The following is a 23,058-nucleotide window of genomic DNA, read 5'->3' as shown; positions in this document are numbered from 1 at the left end:
GTCACTCTAAAATGAACACTGCTGTGTAAACCTGTGGTCAATACCAGATGAAAACTTTGAGGCCGAGTGTGGTGGCCCACGCCTGTAATCCCAGCTACTCAGGAGGCTGAGGCGGGAGAATCACGTGAACCCGGGAGGCGGAGGTTGCGGTGAGCCGAGATCGCACCACTACCTGGGCGACAAGAGTGCAACTCCGTCTCAAAGAAAAAAACACTTGGAGATTTGCCTCTTGTTCTCAGGATCCTGGAGTCTATACTGTCTTTTATAACTTTTTTCTCACATTCTGCTTTGCAGCGTGTTTGTGACAGTGTCTTACTGTTCTGGACTGTAAGATCCTTGATGACAGAAATGATCTTATATTCTTCACGGTGTGTGAGTGGGCCCTCAATGAACATTTGCCTCCCGAATCAGTGAACTAACTCCTCTTACCTCCCTTGGCTCAGGTTTGCAGTACCCGAAGCCCTGAGCGCAATCCAGAAGGCTGAGGAGGTTCTGTCGCTGCACTGTGGCCCGTGGGACGATGAAATCCAGGAGCTCCAGAAGATGAAATCCTGTTTATTGGACTTACCACCCACCCTTGTAAGGTCTTCAGTTTAGGGTCCCAAGGGGATTTTGACCCACAGGAAAGGAGCCCGTGGAACACAAGGTAAAGAGGTTATGGCCGGGCGCGGCAGCTCACACCTGTCATCCCAGCACTTTGGGAGGCCAAGGCGGGCGGATCACGAGGTCAGGAGATCGAGACCATCCTGGCTAACACGGTGAAACCCCGTCTCTACTGAAAATACAAAAAATTAGCCAGGCGAGGTGGCGGGCGCCTGTAGTCCCAGCTACTCGGGAGGCTGAGGCAGGAGAATGGCGTGAACCCGGGAGGCGGAGCTTGCAGAGAGCCGAGATCGTGCCACTGCACTCCAGCCTGGGCAACAGAGTGAGACTCCGTCTAAAAAATAAAAAATAAAGAGGTTTTGTTTGCCAGCCGGGCACGGCGGCTCACGGCTGCAATCCCGACACTTTGGGAGGCTGAGGGGGGCAGATCACAAGGTCAGGAGTTCGAGACCAGACTGGCCAACATGGTGAAACACCGTCTTTACTAAAAACACAAAAACTAGCTGGGCGTGGTGGCAGGTACCCATAATCCCAGCTACTCGAGAGGCTGAGGCAGGAGAATCTCTTGAACCCAGGAGGCGGAGGTTGCGGTGAGCTGAGATCGCTCCACTGCATTCCAGCCCGACGACAGTGTGAGACTCCATCTCAAAAAAAAAAATAAGAGGTTCTGTTGCTGGGTGTGGGTTCTGTGGATCGGGTGCGGGTTCTGCGGACCAGGTGTGGGTTCTGTGTAGGTTCTGCAGGCCCGGTGTAGAAGCTTACATCTGTGATCCCAGTACTGTGAGAGGCTGAGGTGGGAGGCTCACGCCTGTAATCCTAGTACGTTGAGTTGGCCGGGTGTCGAGGCTCACGCCTGTAATCCCAGTACTTTGAGACACTGAGGTGGGAGGATCGCTTGAGCCCAGGAGTTCAAAACCAGCCTGGGCAATATAGTGAGACCGTATCGCTACAAAAAAAATTTTTTTAATTCACCAAGCATGGTGGCACATGCCTGTAGTCCCACCTACTCGAGAAGCTGAGATAGGATCACCTGAGCCTGGCAGACTGAGGCCGCAGTGAGCCAAGATCACACTATTGCACTCCAGCCTGCGTGACAGGGTAAGACCCTATCTCAAAAAAAAAAAAAACTAAACTAAACAGGTTCTGTTGCTGCTGAGCTTTCAACAGGAGACGGGACTTTCCCAACAGTCCCAAGCCTGGGATACGAGGGCTGGGGGGACTCAGAAACCATTGCAGTCAGAGAGACATGTATTTTGGTGGATATTTCTTGAAATGGTTAAGTGGCCTCCAATACAAACTCCCAGTTCCCAGAAAAGACTTAAAACTAGTATCTGGAGAGTCCAAGTCCTTTAAAAGGATTTTAGCTGATCTGCAGGCATCTGGAGGTTAGCCTGGGGTTTTGGCTGGATTCCACCTCACTCGATGATGATAGTCTGTTTCCCTGGAACATTCCTGTGGTTTTAGTAGTAATGAGATGTGTGCACCACTCCAGTGGGAGCTGAAACTCTTTTTTTTTTTTTTTTTTTTGAGACGGAGTCTCGCTGTGTCGCCCAGGCTGGAGTGCAGTGGCCGGATCTCAGCTCACTGCAAGCTCTGCCTCCCGGGTTTTTACGCCATTCTCCTGCCTCAGCCTCCCGAGTAGCCGGGACTACAGGCGCCCGCCACCTTGCCCGGCTAGTTTTCTGTATTTTTTAGTAGAGACGGGGTTTCACCGTGTTAGCCAGGATGGTCTCGAACTCCTGACCTCGTGATCCACCCGTCTCGGCCTCCCAAAGTGCTGGGATTACAGGCTTGAGCCACCGCGCCCGGCCGGAGCTGAAACTCTTAGTAGTTACACTGTAATTGAAAAATAATTGTAAAACAAGGAATCAGTAAGGCGGCTTACCTCCAGAGACACTGGGTTCCACTTACGGCATCTAGCTTCCCCGAATCCTTTGTGAAAATCGGTGGAGTATAAATTGTGACTAGAGAAGTGAATATGGAGTCATTGTATTGAGCAGTTTCCTCCAGGGATGGCGGCTCTCAGTGTGTTTCCTGCCAGTTTTCCAGTACTTATTCTCTGCCCTTCATTCTGTACTCTTGGCAGAGTCACTAACCAAACACTAATAAAATCAAACTTGTAGTAAAGACTTTATAACACATATCCCTCTTTCTAAGTTGTTGTTGTTGTTGTTGTGTTTTTTTTTGTTTTTTGAGACAGAGTCTAGCTCTGTCGCCCAGGCTGGAGTGCAGTGGCCGGATCTCAGCTCACTGCAAGCTCCGCCCCCCGGGTTCACACCATTCTCCTGCCCCAGCCTCCCGAGTAGCTGGGACTACAGGTGCCGCCACCTCGCCCGGCTAGTTTTTTGTATTTTTTAGTAGAGACGGGGTTTCACCGTGTTAGCCAGGATGGTCTCGATCTCCTGACCTCGTGATCCACCCGTCTCAGCCTCCCAAAGTGCTGGGATTACAGGCTTGAGCCACCGCGCCCGGCCTGTTGTTTTTGAGACAGAGTTTCGCTCTTGTTGCCCAGGCTGGAGTGCAATGGCGTAATCTCGGTTCACCGCAACCTCCGCCTCCCAGGTTCAAGCATTTCTCCTGCTTCAGCCTCCCAAGTAGCTGGTATTACAGGCATGCACCACCACACCTGGCTAATTTTGTATTTTTAGTAGAGACAGGGTTTCTCCATGTTTGCCAGGCTGGTCTCGAACTCCCAACCTCAGGTGATTCAGCCTCTCAAAGTGCTGGGATTACAGGTGTGAGTCCGGCCCTTTTTTTTTTTGAGACAGAGTCTCTGTCACCCAGGCTGGAGTACAGTGGCACAATCTTGGCTCACTGCAAACTCCACCTCCCAGGTTCAAATGATTCTCCTGCCTCAGCCTCCCTAGCAGCAGGGATTACAGGCATGCGCCACCACACCCAGCTAATCTTGTATTTTTAGTAAAGACGGGGTTTCTCCATGTTGGCCGGGCTGGTCTTGAGCTCCCGACCTCAGGTGTGCCATCCGCGTTGGCCTCCCACAGTGCTGGGATTCCAGGTGTGAGCCACCATGCCCGGCCCTGAGTTCTTCTCTTTGTTGTCAAACCTAAAGAGACTCCTTTTCTCTACCAGACCTCTCCAAGCTGGCGAGTCGAATACAGACTGTATGAGAACCGGGGGCGGCAGGGGATTCGTTGCTGTTTGTGGTTTAGATTTTAAGAGACCGAGGGTAGGGATGGCCGCTCCCTTCCACCAGGATGTGTAGCAAGAGTCCAACCCCATTCCAGTCAGAAGGGTACGGGGTTCCCTAGGTCGGAACCCTGGTTGCTGTGTTACCACTGGTGACCAAGTAGCTCAGGTGCATTCGTGGAAAAGAATGCCAGATCCACGCCGCTGCTCAGAGCTTCCCCACCCTGAGCGTGCCCAAGAAGTGCCCGTCAGTGGCCGTTGTATTATGATCAGGAAATCAGTAGCCCCAGAGATACCTGGCAATAGCTTTTTGGGAATCTGGAATACAATTAGCACTCAAACATCTGTAGAACGAAGGGCCCCAGAATATCATTTCTCCTCCTGTCTAATACTCTGTGGCAAGGGAGAGGACAGTGATTTTTTTGGTAGAGCTTTTTCAAGAAAAAAAAAAAAAGTTTAGTCCTGTGGACAGTTCGGTAGTTATTCTACTTCAAACACTGGGCATGTTTCATGTTCCTCAAAAAGCCCAGTTATACTTTGGGTTTTTTGTTGTTGTTTTTTGAGATGGAGTTTCACTCTTGTCACCCAGGCTGGCGTGCAATGGCATGATCTTGGCTCACTGCAACCTCCACCTCCCAGGTTCAAGCGATTCTCCTGCCTCAGCCTCCCGACTAGCTGGGATTATGGGCACGCGCCACCACACCCTACTAATTTTGTATTTTTAGTAGAGACGGGGTTTGTCCATGTTGATCAGGTTGGTCTCGAACTCCCAACCTCAGGTGATCCGCCCGCCTCGGCCTCCCAAAATGCTGGGATTACAGCCATGAGCCACTGCACCCGGCTGTACTTTGTAAAATAGGCATACCTCCTTACATAGAATATGTTTAGAATCTTTACATATCGGGTCTATTTACTGTGTCCTTGAAAGCTTTCTTTAAATGATTTATAAAATAACAGTTTCCTTAAGTTACAGATGGCCTCTCTCATCTCTCCGTGTGTTGTTTACAAGCGTGCTTCAGTGATTATGGGGGCAGGAAATGGCCTCCCGGGAGGATCACAGATCCTAGTACTGAAACACCCCCAGAGCAGAGCTGTCCCTGCATTATCCAACACAGGTACCTTAAAGTTCTTATAAACGGTGACTTTCTGCAGCGTTGAGATAAAACCAGGCTAGAAGCAGAGGACCACCTCCTAAAGAGCAGTTTCTCTTCATATGATACTTAGCATAGCTCAAAATAGGAGGAGGAACAAAGTAGCAAGTTAAGGATAAAGCTCTTTTATTGTATGCATTGAAACCTTACGGGAGCAGCTTTGTGTCCTGTGGAATCTGCTGTCCCTCTGGGGTTCCCTTCTAGGGCACTGGAATGTTAAACTGGGGTATTAGGTGCCTCTGGGGTCCAGAATCTTGCCAATGAAGAGAAGGGCCCCTGTGTCCGTGTCCCTCAGGACGAAGATGAAAGGCTGGTTAAGGTGATAGTCCAGCAGGAAGGTGAGGTGCGCAGGCTGCAGCCCCGGGCTGGGGGTGGCTCCCGCCCCATCCTCGTTCCACTCGAAGCCGGCCCGGTGTTCCACTTGAGTCAGCTTGATGGGTTTGCCTGTGATCTTGCTAAAGTCTGGTGAATCAAACAAAGACTGCAGCTCTGTAGAGATGGAGAGAGATTTCCGTTAAAACCCTGCCTTCCCCGACACCCCGACCAAGGGATCCAGTTGCAAGCAAGCTGGGATGGCGCGCCACTGCTGACTTTCTGGGACGCCTCAAGAGCTCCGAGCTGGCCGAGGGTGGAGCGACTTGCCCAGGAGCACTTAGCAAGTTAGGTCAAGATGAGAAAACAGGTCAGACAGACTCGTCTTGAGAGGCAGTGTCATGAGCGCCTGTGAAGGAGGTCTGCTCGTGAGGCTGAGGAATGAGCCTGATGAGAGAAGGCAGTTCGGCCTTCCCTTCCGGCAGGACGAGGATTAAGGAATCACGCACGGCCCCTGCGAGGCCGTGGAGCCCTGAGTTCTGCTCAGCAAGGTGGAAGCCCCGAAGACCCCGGCCCGCCCCACCCACCAAAAGCAAAAGGGTCTCCAGACATACTCGTCTCCTGCAGCGACTTGGTGACTTCGCCTTCGTAACTCAGCTTCAGCTTGGGGAGGGTCAGGGCCGCCTGCACCGTCTTCAGTTCCCGGTCTATGTCGTGAATGAACTCGGAGGTGAGGCTCTCCTCTATCAGGGTCAAATTCTGGGTCACTTTGAGGGGCAGGAAGAAGATGATACTCATGCTTCCGGTCAAAGGCAGCTGGGCAATCTGGGACGGGTGAGAAAGCACGTGGGTTAGTCCTTTAGAGGCCAGAAGCCGGGGACGGACATAGCCGGGAGCTGTCTTCCTCTCCCGTGGCGGGGCCCTGGCCTCGTCCTTCCCCCAGCCCCTCAGCTGTTTAACAATCCCCCTCTAGGTTCGAGCTTTCTGGCAGCAAGCCATGGCCTGAGATTTCTTCAGAAAGGCGGCTGTTGGCCTTGCTTACCCTGGCCTGACACCCACTGCAGCTATCTGCTGAAAGAATTGTTCCCCTGTGGCTGAAGGAGCTGGAATTGAATTTCAGGCCTTTATTTTCTCCCAAAGTCTATCTGCCAACATTGACTGATCATTTGTTAGGTAGAGAGCGCTAGACTAAGACAGGGAGAACCGGGGATAGGAATGCCGAAGGGGCCGTAAGAGGGCTTGGAGGCTCCACCCCATCTACCCACGAAGAGCAAAAGCATCCTTTGAACAGAGGCTCTCAACCTCCAGTCCATGGAACAGATGGTGTCAGGGTCCCAAGAGTCTCCTGCAATCGTTGATAGAAACGTGTGTGTACACCTGGCAGTGCTCTCCCGGGTTTCCGAAATGTGTGTGTACACCTGGCAGTGCTCTCCCTGGTTTCCGAAATGTGTGTGTACACCTGGCAGTGCTCTCCCGGGTTTCCGAAATGTGTGTGTACACCTGGCAGTGCTCTCCCTGGTTTGAGGCACTGTCGTCAGATTCCCAGAGATCCCATGTGATGGCCATGACCCAACAAAGGTTAACAGTTACAGACTTACAACTAAAAGAAGTCAGGTACACGGAAAGCCTTAGAATGCCAACGATTGGCTGAGCGCGGTGGCTCACGCCTGGAATCCCAGCACTTTAGGAGGCCGAGGCGGGCGAATCACCTGAGGTCAGGAGTTCGAGACCAGCCTGGGCAACATGGTGAAACCCTGTCTCTACTAAAAATACAAAATTAGCCAGGCGTGCTGGCAGGTGCCTATAATCCCAGCTACTAGGGAGGCTGAGGCAGGAGAATTGCTTGAACTTGACAGGGCAGAGGTTGCGGTGAGCCAAGATCATGCCACTGCACTGCAGCCTGGGAGACAGAGCAAGACTGTCTCAAAAAAAAAAAAGAATGCCAACAATTTGGAGTTTGTCATTATTTTTCAAAGTCTGGCTTTAAATTCTAGAAATAGGAGTCTGAAGGAAAGAAAGAGAACTAACATTTGGGCACCCAATCTGAGGGCCCGTTTCACATTACCTTACTCATCCTTCTAACAAACCCTGGGAGGATAAGTGTTGATAACAATCGCCTTCCCCATATTAAGAAGAGGAAAGGCTCAGAGATGTTATTAACCTGCTCAAAGTCAAACAGCAGGCGAAACGTAGACAGCTGTCAGATCTCACAGGTCGTTTTATTCCCACTCCCCTGTTTTGCTTCTCTGTCCTCTCCCTCCACCCATCACCCACATTGCCCCTACCCCTACGGACCTTGCAGCTGAGATCCGAATCCAAGCCATAGCGTAAAATAGCCTTAGGGTCTGACATCATGGGGACCCTCACGGTCCTCTCTTCATCCAAGTGGAAGTCCTCGAGGGAAGTCTTTCTGGGGTCAAACTTTGTTACCCACTGCCCTGGAATGAAATGAATGACATAGTCTGAGCCCCAGGAGACCAGAAAGACGGTGGTACCATGCTGTGTCCCCAAAGCGCATTGTTGAAAATTGCCTGACTTAAGGGAGCTTAGCCGTCAGGGGCTCTGATGCCTCAGGGAATAGGCCTGTCTCAGTGTGTGTGGTTTGGACCCCACAGTTATTTCCAGGACCCCAAGTACCCTTCACCAGCAAACTCCAATGGCGAGACGTTGATTTGGCTGATTAGGCTCTCTGGATTGTACACATTCTGTGATAGCCTGCAAGAAAAGTAAACTGGTGGCCAGGCGCGGTAGACTCACACCTGTAATCCCAGCATATTGGGAGGCCGGGGTGGATGGATCACTTGAGGTCAGGAGTTTGAGACCAGCCTAGCCAACATGACAAAACACTGTACTAAAAATATAAAAATGGCCGGGCGCGGTGACTCATGCCTGTTGTCCCAGCACTTTGGGAGGCCAAGGTGGGCAGATCACTTGAGGTCAGGAGTTTGAGACCAGCCTGGCCAACATGGCAAAACCCCGTCTCTACTAAAAATACAAAAATGGCCGGGTGTGGTGCCTCACGTCTGTAATCCCAGCACTTTGGGAGGCTGAGGTGGGTGGATCATCTAAGGTCAGGAGTTCGAGACTAGCCTGGCCAACATGGTGAAACCCTGCCTCTTGGCCGGGCGCGGTGGCTCAAGCCTGTAGTCCCAGCACTTTGGGAGGCCGAGACGGGCGGATCACGAGGTCAGGAGATCGAGACCATCCTGGCTAACACGGTGAAACCCCGACTCTACTAAAAAAATACAAAAAACTAGCCGGGCGCGGTAGCAGGCGCCTGTAGTCCCAACTGCTCGGGAGGCTGAGGCAGGAGAATGGCGTAAACCCGGGAGGCGGAGCTTGCAGTGAGCTGAGATCCGGCCACTGCACTCCAGCCTGGGCGACAGAGCGAGACTCCGTCTCAAAAAAAAAAAAAAAAAAAAAAGAAACCCTGCCTCTACTAAAAATACAAAAATTAGCCGGGCGCAGTGGTGGGCGCCTGTAATCCCAGCTACTCGGGAGGCCGAGGCGGGAGAATTGCTTGAACCCGGGAGCCAGAGGTTGCAGTGAGCCAAGATCACGCCACAGCACTCCAGCCTGGCCAAAAAGAGCAAAACTCCGTCTCAAAAACAAAAGAAAGAAAAGTAAACTGGTGTGCACTCCTACGGCAGTGTCTGTGGGCGACAGTCAAAGACGGTCCGAGCTGGAAGAGACCTCTGAGGTCCTCTGGATCATGCCCTCTCGCAGCTGAAAAGGGGCTGAAGCCAAAGAGGTGAAGTCACTGGCTGACACTCGAAGCCAGCTGATGGCCAAGCTCCTCTAGCTTAATGTGACCTATAGTATCTGGATCCAGAGCTGTTCTCTCACACACTAGAGATCAGTGCTTGACGTAGGAAGCCATTCGGATTTTCTGCAGGCTGGGGGCCGCTCTTGCTGGTGCCTCAGACAGTTACAAAGCGTTTTGTTTTTTTTTTTTTTTTTGAGACGGAGTCTCGCTCTGTTGCCCAGGCTGGAGTGCAGTGGCCGGATCTCAGCTCACTGCAAGCTCCGCCTCCTGGGTTCATGCCATTCGCCTACCTCAGCCTCCCGAGTAGCTGGGACTACAGGCGCCCACCGCCACGCCTGGCTTATTTATTTATTTATTTATGTGTATTTTTAGTAGAGATGGGGTTTCACCATGTTAGCCAGGATGGTCTCAATCTCGGACCTCGTGATCCGCCCGCCTCGGCCTCCCAAAGTGCTGGGATGACAGGCATGAGCCACTGCGCCCGGCCGACAGTTACAAAGCATTTTAAGGGAGAGGGTGCCCAACCCCTCCCCCTGCCCCATGCCACCCCACAAGGCCTTAGCTGAACGGGGCTGGCCCCACACTAGGCCTGTGGAACGATCTCCAAACACATAACCACAGCCTAGAAGGATGTCGTTGGTCACCTGCCATGTCTTGGGTACAGAACTAGAGTTGTTGTAAAACTTGGAGACAACATAAAAAGGTGTCTATGAAGTAGGTGTATTATCGTCATGTTGAAGGTGAGAACATAGGCCCGGAAAGGTTGCGAAATGAGTGCAGAGTTCCTCAGCTAGTACAGGCGGAGGTGGAATTTAAACCTTGTCTGATTCGGCCAGCACAGTGGTTCACGCCTGTAATCCCAGCACTTCGGGAGGCCGAGGTGGGTGGATCACCTGAGGTCAGGAGTTTAAGACCAGCCTGGCCAACATGGCGAAACCCCCATCTCTACTGAAAATACAAAAATTAGCCGGGCGTGGTGGCGGGCACCTGTAATCTCAGCTACTCAGGAGGCTGAGGCAGGAGAATCGCTTGAACCTGGGAGGTAGGGAGGCTGTAGTGAGCCAAGATCGCACCACTGCACTCCAGGCTGGGCGACAGAATGAGACTCCATCTTAAAAAAATAAATAAATACATCTTGTCTGATTCAAAGGCCAGGAAAGCCCCAAACAGGCCCACTGTTCATTGTTTCTCCCTCTCTGCTCTTCTGTCTCCACAAGTCTCTGACTCTCTGTAGACATTCATACCTTGGCCTGGATTTGATGACAAGCAGCTAAGCTCCAGGTGAGTGCAGTTCCCAGATCCTCCCCCAGCCGTGCCCCAGCCCCCATGCTGGGCAAGGTCTCTGACACCTCCCCTTTCCAAGCCCCCTCTGACGCCTGCCACCCACCCTTGGTCAAAAAAGAAGTGGAAAGTTGGACATGGTAATCCCAGCACTTTGGGAGGCCGAGGTGGGCAGATCACCTGAGCTCAGGAGTTCGAGACCAGCCTGGGCATCATAGCGACACCCTCTCTTAAAAATAAATTTAAAAGGGCCAGGTGCGATGGCTCGTGCCTGTAATCCCAGCACTTTGGGAGGCTGAGGCGGGCAGATCACCTGAGCTCAGGAGTTCGAGACCAGCCTGGCCAACATGGTGAAACCCCATCTCTACTAAAATACAAAAAATTAGCCGGGCATGGTGGTGCACGCCTATAATCCCAGCTACTCGGGAGGCTGTAGCACAAGAATCGCTTGAACCTGGGAGGCAGAGGTTGCACTGAGCTGAGATCGCACCACCGCACTCCAGCTAGGGCTACAGAGTAAGACTCTGTCAAAATACAATAAAATAAAGAAGTGGAGACGCGCTCACCCTTGAAGTACGCCACACCGAGAAGGAGAATACTGATCTCATCGGGCAGTTCCTTCGTGGACCTGGCGAGCTTCCCTTTCATCTGGGCCTGCACCCAGTTGTTGATCTCCTGCAGGTCCAAGCGAGGGTTGCCCGTCAGGACTCTGGGCCTGGTCCCATATGACTTTTCCAGGGGTGCCACAAAGCTGGATTTTATGCGCAGCTCTGAGAAGAGGCGGAGCAGAGGTTAGCGTGTGCGACTCAACGACCAGCATCCCATCTTCAAGAGCCTGCCAGGCTCGGGTTCTGGTTTACCGCTCAGCAGGCCCTGACTTCCCGCCCAGCCTCTTCTTGTGACTTGCCAGGACTTCTGCTGGCATCCCCAGGCACTGGCCAGGGGGCAGCAGATCCCCACATCGTGCCACTGCCCTCCCTGCCCCTCCCACCATCTCCTGCAGCCCACTTCCTCTTTCTGATCCTCTCTGGGTTCACGGACCTTTCCTCCCCCACCAGTGCCAGGCCGGGCCTGAGCATATATGATCTGTTGTTCAGAAAGAACCCCAAGTTGGCCGGGCGCGGTGGCTCACGCCTGTAATCCCAGCACTTTGGGAGTCCGAGGCGGCCGGATCACGAGGTCAGGAGATCGAGACCATCCTGGCTAACACGGTGAAACCCCGTCTCTACTAAAAAATACAAAAAACTAGCCAGGCGTGGTGGCGGGCGCCTGTAGTCCCAGCTACTCGGGAGGCTGAGGCAGGAGAATGGCGTGAACCCGGGAGGCGGAGCTTGCAGTGAGCGGAGATCTGGCCACTGCCCTCCAGCCAGGGCGACACAGCGAGACTCCGTCTCAAAAAAAAAAAAAAGAGAACCCCCAGTCTGCAGCATGGAGCCCACATTCCTCAGGCAGCTCGGGCCGCAAATGTGACTTACTCTTCTCAAAGACGATCCGGGAGGCACTCTTGAGGTTTTTCTGGGGAGCGGTGACCATGCCAAGGAGCTCCTTGTAGGTGCCGTGGATGTCTGGGCTGCTGATCAGGTCATAGTAGAGAGCCCGGTGAATGACGGATTCCGTTCGCTGCTCCGCTCCTGCCAGAGACAAGGACGTGGACGTCAATAACTGCACCCCAGGGCCCAAATCAAGCCCCTCCCGGAACACAGATACTATACTCATCTTTTTTGTCTGCTGAGAGCCCAAGTAGGTTGATCTTCAAGACCATCTAGGTGGCCAAGGAATTTTCATCCTTAGAGATTTTCCTGAAGTAGGTTAAAGGCGTCAGGTCTGGAAGGTGGGAGTGAGGGGCACCAGTCCCTGTGCTTCTCCCATCACAGCCCTTAAGACTATTCTGGCCGGGCACAGCGGCTCATGCCTATAATCCCGGCACTTTGGGAGGCCGAGGCGGGTGGATCGCTTGAGCCCAGGAGTTTGAGACCAGTCTAGGCAACATGGAGAAACCCCGTCTCTACTAAAAATACAAATATTAGCTGGGCGTGGTGGCAGGCGCCTGTCCCAGCTACTCTGGAGGCTGAGGCAGGAGAATTCCTTGAACCTGGGAGGCAGAGGTTGCAGTGAGCTGAGATCGAACCACTGCACTCCAGCCTGGGTGACACAGCGAGACTCCGTCTCAGGGAAAAAAAAAAAAAAGACTATTCTGTGGTTACCTGATACTAGTTTCCCCTGTGAACCCAGCTGTGTCCTCAGTGAGGGCAAGCCCGCACCTGCCTGTTTGCAGTTATATCCCCGGAACTCACGCTAACGGCTAGCACCGCACCAGGTTGGTTAAGGAATGCAAGAATGTGCCTTGAAGTCACCGTGTCAGTCAGCGACCCCTGAGGCCAAGTACGCTGGGACCCCCAGGCTGGGGAGCTGGGGAATCGTGTGTCTGTGTGTGTGTGTGTGTGTGTGTGTGTGTGTGTAGCCCGAGTTCCCGCCTGCATGGCTGGGACCCCCGGGGCTGGGGAATCTGTGTGAGTGTGTGTGTGTGTGTGTGTAGCCCCAGTTCCCGCCTGCAGGCTGGGGAGCTGGGGAATCGTGTGTGTGTGTGTGTGTGTGTGTGTGTAGCCCGAGTTCCCGCCTGCATGGCTGGGACCCCCGGGGCTGGGGAATCTGTGTGAGAGTGTGTGTGTGTGTGTGTGTGTGTGTGTGTGTAGCCCCAGTTCCCGCCTGCAGGGCCATGGGAGCTGGGGAATCTGTGTGTGCGTGTGTGTGTGTATATAGCCCGAGTTCCCACCTGCACAGCTGGGACCCCCGGGCTGGGGAGCTGGCCGGGGGAGCTGGGGAATCTGTGTGTGTGTGCGTGTGTGTGTGTGTGTGTGTGTGTATATATATATATATATATATATATATATATATATATATATAGCCCGAGTTCCCACCTGCATGGCTGGGACCCCGGGGCCGGGGGAGCTGGGGAATCGTGTGTGTGCAGCCCGAGCTCCTGCTTACATGGCTGGGACCCCCAGGCCAGGCCCTCAGTGCTACTTCACCCCTCCCTGAGCTCCAATGTCAATAAAGTCAGCCACGTTTACCCACAGGCCACAGGGGCCCTCTCCAGGTCTGTCTGGGGCTTCCTGCCTCTGAGCACTCACCCAGCGAGAGAGCCGAGAGGGCCGTGGCCACACTGAGAGGAGACAGGAGCACGTTGGTCGTGGGGCTCATGCTGGACCGCACCCGGTACAGGTCATAGCCAAAGTTGGAGACAGCCGCTGCCAGCTTGTTCACCGGGACTTTGAAGAAAGGATCCTCCTCCTCCACCAGCCCTCCTGTGCTGTCGGGGTCTGGGGAGCCCTGGCAGGAGACAGGAAGTCTTGGGTTTGAGTTCAGGGACCCGCGGAGACGCACAGCGACCGACTGTCTCCGTGTGGCTTTGTGTAGGGTGGTGGTTCTGGCCCCTTGGGGCTGTCCTTCCTAATTTTTTTGTGTTTGGCCTAAAACTGGAATGAGTTTTCCTCCCCGATCATGCATGAGCTCTCTGCGGGGAGACGGCGCAGAAGAGAGATTCGCTGGTTTTTTTATTTGAGACAGAGTCTCACTCTGTCGCCCAGGCTGGAGGGCAGCAGGGCAATCTCGGCTCACTGCAAGCTCCACCTCCCCGGTTCAAGCGATTCTCCTGCCTTAGCTTCCCAGTTGGCTGGGATTATATGCATGCGCCACCGTGCCCAGCCGGCTGACAGTTTTTAAAAAGTGGGTCACAGGGGCCGGGCGCGGTGGCTCACGCCTGTAATCCCAGCACTTTGGGAGGCCCAGGCGGGCGGATCACGAGATCAGGAGATCAAGACCATTCTGGCTAACATGGTGAAACCCTGTCTGTACTAAAAATACAAAAAATTAGCCAGGCGTGGTGGCGGGCGCCTGTAGTCCCAGCTACTCGGGAGGCTGAGGCAGGAGAATGGCGTGAACCTGGGAGGCAGAGCTTGCAGTGAGCCGAGATCCGGTCACTGCACTCCAGCCTGGGCGACAGAGCGAGACTCCGTCTCAAAAAAAAAAAAAAAAACACTGTCAGCCAAGTGGCTCACACCTATAATCCCAGCACTTTGGGAGGCTGAGGTGGGTGAATCACTTGAGGTCAGGAATTCAAGACCATCCTGGGCAACACGGTGAAACCCGTCTCTACTAAGAATACAAAAAAATTAACTGGTCATGGTGGCGGGCGCCTGTAATCCCAGCTACTTGGGAGGCTGAGGAATGAGAATCACTTGAACCTGGGAGGCAGAGGTTGTAGTGAGCTGAGATTGTGCCACTGTACTCTAGCCTGGGTGACAGAGTGAGACCCTGTCTCAAAAAATAAATGAATATAAAAATAAAAATTGGGAGCCAGGTGCGATGGCTCATGCCTGTAATCCCAGCCCTTTGGGAGGCCAAGGAAGACTGATCACTTGACCTCAGGAGTTTGAGACCAGCCTGAGCAACATGGTGAGGCCCCATCTCTACTAAAAAATACCCAAAAAATTAGCAGGGCATGGTGGCATGTGCCTGTGGTCCCAGCTACTTGGGAGGCTGAGGCATGAGAATTGGTTGAACCCGGGAGGCCAAGGTTGCAGTGAGCCAAGATTGTACCACTGTACTCCAGCTTGGGTGGTGGAGTGAGTGAGACTCTGTCTCTAAAACAAGAAAGTTAGAAAAAAGAACTGAGTTTTTCTTTTTTCTTTTTTCTTTTTTTTTTTTTTGAGATGGAGTCTCACTCTGTCGCCCAGGCTGGAGTGCAGTGGCACGATCTTGGCTCACTGCAAGCTCCGCCTCCTGGGTTCACGCCATTCTCCTGCCTCAGCCTCCCGAGTAGCTGGGACTACAGGTGCCCGCCACCACACCCAGCTAATTTTTTATATTTTTAGTAGAGACGGGGTTTCCCTGTGTTAGCCAGGATGGTCTCGATCTCCCGACCTCGTGATCCGCCTGCCTCGGCCTCCCAAAGTGCTGGGATTACAGGCATGAGTCACCGCACCCGGCCCCTCACTGCAGTCTTAATCTCCTGGGCTCAAGTGATCCTCCCACCTCAGATTCTCAAGTAGGTAGTACCACAGGCACGTGCCACCACGCCTGGTAATTTTTGCTTTTTTGTAGAGACAGGGATCTCACTATGTTGCCCATGCTGGTCTCAAACTCCTGGACTCAAACAATCCTCCTGCTCGGTCTCCCACGCTGCTGGGATGACAGGCGTGAGCCACTGTGCCCAGAACTGAGTCTTATTTATTTGCGTCCATTGCCAGCACCTGTCGAGTAGGTGTTTGGTAGATGAGAAATGAATGGGTGGCCACATGCCCTGTAGAATGAATATTTTTATCCCATTTCATAGGCAGGGAAGCAGAGACCGAGGTAAGGGTTTTCTAGGGTCACAAAACTAGGAGGAGGGAGGCTCAGAATTCATACTCCGACCTCACAAAAGTCCAGGGCTCTTGCCAAGATGCCCAGCTGCTCTTGTCCCTCAAGGGTGGGCCACCCCCAACACTCACCCCGTAACACTCATATGGCATGGCCCAGGCTTCCCTCCATGTGCCTGTATCTGCCTTGGCAACCCAGCTGTGCCCTTTCTGGGCAGGAGAGAGGTCAGTCCATACCCTCGCTCCCTGCCACAGCCTGGTCAGTATCCGAACCAATGTGTGGGAACATGACCTTCTCAGTGGAGCCCCCACTAGGAAGACAAGGTAACGAGAAAAGGTAACGGCCGGGCACGGTGGCTCACGCCTGTCATCCCAGCACTTTGGGAGGCCAAGGCGGGCGAATCACTTGAGATCCGGAGTTCAAGACCAGCCTGACCAACATGGAGAAACCCTGTCTCTACTAAAAATACAAATGACCTGGGCATGGTGGCACATGCCTGTAATCCCAGCTACTTGGGAGGCTGAAGCAGGAGAATGGCATGAACCTGGGAGGCGGATGTTGCAGTGAGCTGAGATCGCAATATTGCACTCCAGCCTGGGCAACAAGAGTGAAACTCCATCTCAAAAAAAATAAAAAGTTTTTTTGTTTTTTTGAGACAGAGTCTCACTCTGTCGCCCAGGCTAGAGTAGGGCAAGGGCACCATCTCAGCTTACTGCAACCTCCACCTCCCAGGTTCAACTGATCCTCCTGCCTCAGCCTCCCGAGTAGCTGGAATTACAGGTGTGTGCCATCACACCCGGCTAATCTTTGTATTTTCAGTAGAGACGGCGTTTCTCCATGTTGGCCAAGCTGGTCTTGAACTCCTGGCCTCAAGTGATCCACCCACCTTGGCCTCCCAAAGTCCTGGGATGACAGGTGTGAGCCACCGCGCCCGGCCAAGACAACATTTTTACTCAGGGGGGCAGCCCTGGACTTGTTAAAGTGCTTTGGATTTTTACTTTTTTGGGATCTTATTCTTGTCCCCACTCTGTCCCCTGAAAGGCGAGGCGAGACATGCGCTCTCTGTTTTGCCGCTGGAGAAACTCCAGCCCTGGAGAAATAAAGGCCGGAGCCTGGCCTGGAACCTGGGTCCTGGTTCCCGGCCCCGTCTCCCGTGCTGCCTGCCAAGGAGGGGCTGGGAATGCTGACCACGCCGTCCCCACCCGCCGACCGCGCCGTCCCCACCCGCCGACTGACCTCCTCCGGGCCGCTGGCGAGGCTCTGGCAGCTGCTGTGCCCGAGGAGAGCTGCAAAGCAGAGGAATAGCACCAGGGCCTGCATCCTGGGGCCTGCAAGAAAAGCACGAGGCAGCAGGCCGCTCTCCTCCCCCACTGCACTGCCCCGCTACCCCTTCCTGGCCACCCCAGCCAGGGCCCAGGGGATGGGCAGAGCTAGGTGCTTTCCCTCACCCGCGGCAGCAACCACCTCCCAGCCCCCCATTCTCCCAGAAGTGGACCCTCCGCTTGAGGGCTCATCCCTCCCAGCAAGGTTCTCCCGCCCCTCCCCCTGCCTCAGGGCCCACAGTCATACCGTAAGCTTGTGCTTTTTTTCCATTGTCTGCGTCCGGGGACCCTCCTTTAAACCTAAGGCTTTTACTTATTTATTTATTTATTTATTTATTATTTTATTTTTTCAGGCAGAGTCTGGCTCTGTCGCCCAGGCTGAAGTGCAATGGAGCGATCTGGGCTCAATGCAACCTCCGCCTCCTGGATTCTCCCACCTCAACCTCTCGAGTAGCTGGGATTACAGGCGTGTGCCACCACGCCCAGCTAATTTTTTGTATTTTAGTAGCAATGGGGTTTCACCATGTTCACCAGGCTTGTCTCGAACTCCCGACCTCAGCTTATCCGCCCGCCCCAGCCTCCCGAACTGCTAGGGTTATAGGCGGGAGCCATCACACCCGGCCCCTGAACCTTTTAAAGATCCAGAGCAGAGGGGCCCCAGCCCCAGCAGGGCTTCTCCACGTGGAGTATGGCCCAGCACAAATGTACACTAAGGCTTTGCCCTGGAGGCAGCCAACCCGCTCCGGTAATAAGACCTGGAGCGACCTCTCCCAGGAGAACGGGGCAGAACCCAGGTCTCCTCCGTGGAATCTCCGGGTACCAAGCAGAGGCACCCAGTCCGGCACCTGCCGTCCCTCCACATTCTCAAACTCTCTTTGGAATTCTCTGGCCTAAAACCTGTGGCCTCACAAGGAGGCTCATTCCCTTCTCCCAGAGTTCCCTTTCAGGAGCTCTTCCTCCCATGGTCAGGAGTGCAGGGCCTAGGGTCAGAGAGCCTGGGTTCACATTTCCATTCTGTGTCTTTTTTTTTGGAGACAAAGTGTTGCTATGGTGCCCAGGCTGGAGTGTAGTGGCTATTCACAGGCACCACCACAGCACAGCCCGGAACTCCTGACCTCATGTGATCCTCCTGCCTCAGCCTCCTGAGTAGCTGGGACTGCAGGCGCATGCCACCCACCACACATGGTCTCAGTGCTGTGTCTTTGTAGCTCTCCAAATCACCATTTTTTCTCTTGTAAAATGGAAATAAAATAACCTACTATTAAAATAAAACAACTACCGAGTGCAGTGGCTCACGCCTGTAATCCCAGCACTTTGGGAGGCTAAGGTGGGTGAATGACTTGAGGTCAGGGGTTGGAGACTGTCAAGCGCGTCCATGTGAAGAGACCACCAAACAGGCTTTGTGTGAGCAATAAAGCTTTTTAATCACCTGGGTGCAGGCGGGCTGAGTCCGAAAAGAGAGTCAGCAAAGGGAGATAAGGGTGGGGCCGTTTTGTAGGATTTGGGTAGGTAAAGGAAAATTACAGTCAAAGGGGGGTTGTTCTCTGGCGGGCAGGAGTGGGGGTCACAAGGTGCTCAGTGGGGGAGCCTTTTGAGCCAGGAAAAGGAATTTCACAAGGTAATGTCATCGCTTAACGCAAGGACGGGCCATTTTCACTTCTTTTGTGGTGGAATGTCATCAGTTAAGGCGAGGCAGGGCATTGGCACTTCTTTTGTGATTCTTCAGTTACTTCAGGCCATCTGGGCATATACGTGGGAGTCACAGGGGATGCCATGGCTTGGCTGGGGCTCAGAGGCCTGACAGAGACCATCCTGGGCAACACAGGGAAACCTGTCTCTACTAAAAATACAAAAAAATTAACTGGACATGGTGGCAGGCCCCTGTAATCCCAGCTACTTGGGAGGCTGAGGCAGGAGAATTGCTTGAATCCAGGAGGCAGAGGTTGCAGTGAGCCGAGATCGCGCCACTGCACTCCAGCCTGGGCAACAGAGTGAGACTCCATCTCAAAAAAAAAAAAAAATGTAGACTCTAAATGACTTTGGCTCCCCTGCCCTGGCCCCCTACACATCATCCTTCGTTATCCGTTTACATACACAAACATCCACCCACACAGCACACGTACTTTTCGACTTCCCAGAACAAACTGGATCAGAAAATTAGGGAAGATATTGTGTGATTGTTGGCTCTAGTCCTTAAAATTAAATCTGATAATCCACTGGACAATATCGTGGGAGGTGAAAGAAGACTGCCTTTGAGTTTACTCAGCTTAAGGCGGGACTGGCAGAGGAAGCCGCCTGGCCTTCTTTCTAAACCCCGCCTCCAGTGAGAGCCCCGCAGACCCCCGCGTTCCCAGCCAGCTGCTCTGGCACGTGGCTGCCCTGACATGCAGGGAGAAAGCCTTCGTGTAGACAACAGGAAAAGCTTTCTGCAACGCAAGACAGAAGCCTCACCACCATCCAGCCTGTCTCCACCCACCTCGGGCCAGCCCCAGGCAGCTGCCAGGAGCCTGCCTGCCCTGAGCCTCTCCAGACTGGTTTATTTTATTTTATTTTATTTTATTTTATTTTTTTTTTTTTTTGAGACGGGGTCTCGCTCTGTCGCCCAGGCTGGAGTGCAGTGGCCGGATCTCAGCTCACTGCAAGCTCCGCCTCCCGGGTTCCCGCCATTCTCCTGCCTCAGCCTCCGGAGTAGCTGGGACTACAGGTGCCCGCCACCTCGCCCGGCTAATTTTTTGTATTATTTTTTTAGTAGAGACGGGGTTTCACCGTGTTAGCCAGGATGGTCTCGATCTCCTGACCTCGTGATCCGCCCGTCTCGGCCTCCCAAAGTGCTGGGATTACAGGCGTGAGCCACCGCGCCCGGCCCAGACTGGTTTATTAGAGACCAAAAATTCAGTGAGGTACACAGGAGGCAAGGCTAGAGAGAAGTTGTCATCTCTAGTTCCTCTGGCCCAAGTAAGAAATTAAGGGAGAAGACAGGCTCATCCCGGCATAGTTTATTAATATTTTTTTTGAGACAGTTTCACTCTTGTCGCCCAGGCTGGAGTGCAGTGGCGTGATCTCAGCTGGCTGCGACTTCCACCTCCCGGGTTCAAGTGATTCTCCTGCCTCAGTCTCCTGAGTAGCTGGGATGACAGGTGCCCGCCACCACACCTGGTTAATTTTTGTTTTAGTAGAGATGGGGTTTCACCATGTTAGCCAGGCTGGTCTTGAATCCTGACCTCAGGTGATCTGCCAGCATCCCAAAGTGCCAGGATTACAGGCGTGAGCCACCACCCCTGGCCATTCTCCTGGCATAGTATTTAAGGAAACGAAAGTCACAATTCAAATGAAGGAGGGACTTTAGTCTCAGTCCTTACAGAATCTAAGCCCAAACCCCAGATCAGGTGACAGATGACTGTCACAATGTGGGTAGGCGGAGGTGAAGTGAGGCAGCCTGGCAGGGAAGAGACCTGGGTCCAAAGGTGGCCCCCAGCTAGACACAGGGACCCGGAGGATTAAGGGCAAGTCTGAAACCTCCACTTCAGGCCATCTGGATAAGGGAAGAGGACAGATGATTGAAAACCCTACAAGGGCAGTGAGAGGGCAGAGCGTGGGGGTCTACACGGGCGCCCCTCAGCGCACACCCAATGCCCTGTCCACGGTGGTGTTTCCTGGGCTGAGCAGGCGACCGCTGGCTGGCTGCGGCCACAGGCAATGATGCCATCCTGTTCAAAGGGCAGTATCCAAGCCCCACTCCTGTCCTAGCAGGCGGGGGAGGGCTCAGGGAGCAGTAGATACCCTCCCTGCTGGGCCAAGGTCAGGCCTTATTTTCTGACAATTGCCCACATCAAGGAACACAGAAACTGGGATTTTTGTGATCTTGCCTCCAAGTTAGGCGGATCAACTCAAGCCAATACATGTGTTTCAGATTAAACCCAGTTAGGAGACAAACACCCTCCACGGCCGCCGCCGCCTCTTCCCAGAACCGCAGGGCCTTCAAGCCACAGGGCGGTGGGCCCCGGAGATAGTGTGGGGAAGGGCACCTCCCCCTCCCCTGGCTCTCTGGAGGGGATTCTGAGGGGTCCTCCCTGGCCCACCCATGGTGACCCAGCCCCAGACAATGTTTCCTGAAGTTTTAGAACCTGAATGAGTCAGCCCCGGGTGCCGTGGAGTCACACTTCCCCACACCGCAGAAGCAGCAGCCCCAAGAATAGGACTCCCTGCCCCCCAACCCCACGGCCCCACGGAAGCCGGGGGCTAACGCCGGGTTAGCTAACGCCGGGTGGGAGGCCTGCGCCGGACGGGGTGGCGTTTCTGCGAATCCTGCTTAGATCCGCCCCTCTCGGTGGCTTGCCACAGGCAGCAGAAAGGGTGCACCCCAGAACGGACGGCCTTTCCCTCCAGCACCGCAGCTGGGCCCCCAGGCCCTATACACCTGCCGGGCTAAATAGTGGACAATATCTGCCAGAGGCCACAACCTCATTGGTCTCCCAGCCTTGACTCACAGCTTGGCCAAAGAGAGCGGGTGGGGGCTGGCTAGAAGGACCCAGCTGTCCTCCATCTCAGCCCTCAGCCAGGGCGCCGAGGCCAGCGGTTTGGTTGTGCTGGGAAATTGCCTTAGCAGTCAGCACCAGCTGATTCTTGAAAAAGTAGCAGGGAGGCCAGGGAGCAGGGGCCAGGGCTGGGCTGCAGGGCGGCCGCCTTCCTGACTGCCTTTGGTGGGAGCAGCTCCCCGGAGCCTCCTTCCCTCAGGCTCCAGTCCCTTTGGGGTGCTGCTCAGACCCAACCCAGCAGCTTAGCTCCCCCTTCCTCCCCACGTCCGGCCTCACTTCATTCAAAAGCCTTTCCAGCCTCTTCCGTCGGTGCAGTGGGATTTGGGGATCACGGGATCCTGGCCTTCGGCCTTGTCCCCCCACCCCCCACTCCCTCTGCCCTCTCTCATCCACTCATCCTTGTGCCAAAACTGCAGGGGCTGCTGTCTCCCCACTTCCTCTCCCTTGCACCCCTCTTTTCTGCTCCCTCGAGTGCCCCTGCCTCTCCCCTGTCCCCCGAGCCCAGGGAAGCCTCTCCCGTCGTCCCTGGCGTCAGAGCAGCCAGGGAGCTGCTTTACCTGTGGATACGCTGCAGCTCCACACCCAGCCTAGTCCCACCAAGCCTGCACACTGAGGGGGCTCCAGCCAGCACAAGAGCTTTTTTTGCTGCCTTCTAATCCAGCGTCCAGCAGGCTTCAGATTACAGCTACTCCTTTCTTAAAGCGACCTGCACTCAATTTGGATTCTGAGATTGCATCACTGTCTCGCGTTAACTTTAACCCACTGCTGCAGCTGTCCCTTATCCCCAAGGCACACACATTTACACACCTTCCTCTTCCTTTAGATTTTCCTTAAGGGGCCAGGCGCAGGGGCTCACACCTGTAATCCCAGCACTTTGGGAGACAGAGGGCAGGTGGATCACCTGAGGTCAGGAGTTCAAGACCAGCATGGCCAACATGGAGAAACCCCGTCTCACCTAAACATACAAACAAACCTGGGCACAGTGGCTCACGCTTGTAATCCCAGCACTTCGGGAGACCGAGGTGGGTGGATCACCCGAGGTCAGGAGTTCCAGACCAGCCTAGCCAACATGGTGAAACCCCGTCTTTACTAAAAATACAAACAAAATTAGCCGGTCGTGATGGGACGCACCTGTAGTCCCAGCTACTCGGGAGGCTGAAGCAGGAGAATGGCGTGAACCCAGGAGGCGGAGCTTACAGTGAGCCGAGATCATACCACTGCACTCCAGCCTGGGCAACAGAGCGAGACTCCATCTCAAAATTAAAAGAAAAAAGAAAAAAAAATTCTCAGTATAGTGACAACCTTCTATTTCCTCCTCAATTCTTCCCGTATCACCATAACCGCCATCTTGAATTTGATTTTTATTATTTTCATGCATTTTTTACTTTTACCATGTAAGTTTTTGTCCCTAAGTGATATATAATATCAGTTTGCATGTTCTTAAACCTTACTTAGGTCAATGTATCACACTGCTTTTTTTTTTTTTTTTTTTTTTCAGATGGAGTCTCCCTCTGTCACCCAGGCTGGAGTGCAGTAGCGCGATCTCAGCTCACTGCAACCTCTGCCTCCCGGGCTCAAGA

General features: G+C 53.8%; 2 protein-coding genes across 8 annotated transcripts in view; one reads left to right on the top strand and one right to left on the bottom strand.

The window, feature by feature from the left end:
* LOC105474277 (SET and MYND domain containing 4) overlaps positions 1 to 7,153 on the top strand; it is a 50,988-nt gene extending 43,835 nt beyond the window's left edge. For all 7 annotated transcript variants that reach the window (XM_071082104.1, XM_071082103.1, XM_071082102.1 and 4 more), the window contains one exon: positions 444 to 7,153. In XM_071082104.1, coding sequence (XP_070938205.1) covers positions 444 to 597 — 154 coding nt within the window. In that variant the 3' untranslated portion in view covers positions 598 to 7,153. The remainder of the gene's footprint in view (positions 1 to 443) is intronic.
* Positions 5,011 to 22,186, bottom strand: LOC105474272 (serpin family F member 1). Its single transcript, XM_071082109.1, has 8 exons — positions 22,036 to 22,186; positions 16,858 to 16,949; positions 13,392 to 13,590; positions 11,736 to 11,891; positions 10,827 to 11,030; positions 7,509 to 7,651; positions 5,828 to 6,038; positions 5,011 to 5,390 (listed from the first exon to the last, which is right to left on the bottom strand). Exons 2-8 carry the CDS (start codon positions 16,939 to 16,941, stop codon positions 5,131 to 5,133), a joined length of 1,257 nt encoding a protein of 418 aa, XP_070938210.1. The 5' UTR covers positions 16,942 to 16,949; positions 22,036 to 22,186; the 3' UTR covers positions 5,011 to 5,130.
* Between the last annotated feature and the right edge of the window lie 872 nt (positions 22,187 to 23,058).

This window comes from Macaca nemestrina, chromosome 17 (genome assembly GCF_043159975.1).
Source record: "Macaca nemestrina isolate mMacNem1 chromosome 17, mMacNem.hap1, whole genome shotgun sequence".
Taxonomy (NCBI): domain Eukaryota; kingdom Metazoa; phylum Chordata; class Mammalia; order Primates; family Cercopithecidae; genus Macaca; species Macaca nemestrina.
This window is presented reverse-complemented; position numbering and strand designations above follow the sequence as displayed.

Coding starts and splice junctions, on each gene's coding strand:
- LOC105474272 (XM_071082109.1), bottom strand. CDS start 16,941: ATGCAGGCCCTGGTGCTATTCCTCTGCTTTGCAGCTCTCCTCGGGCAC. Junction 13,591..16,857: donor TCGCCAGCGGCCCGGAGGAG/GTCAGTCGGCGG, acceptor GTCTCCTGCCAG/GGCTCCCCAGACCCCGACAG. Junction 5,391..5,827: donor CAAGTCGCTGCAGGAGACGA/GTATGTCTGGAG, acceptor CCATCTCTACAG/AGCTGCAGTCTTTGTTTGAT.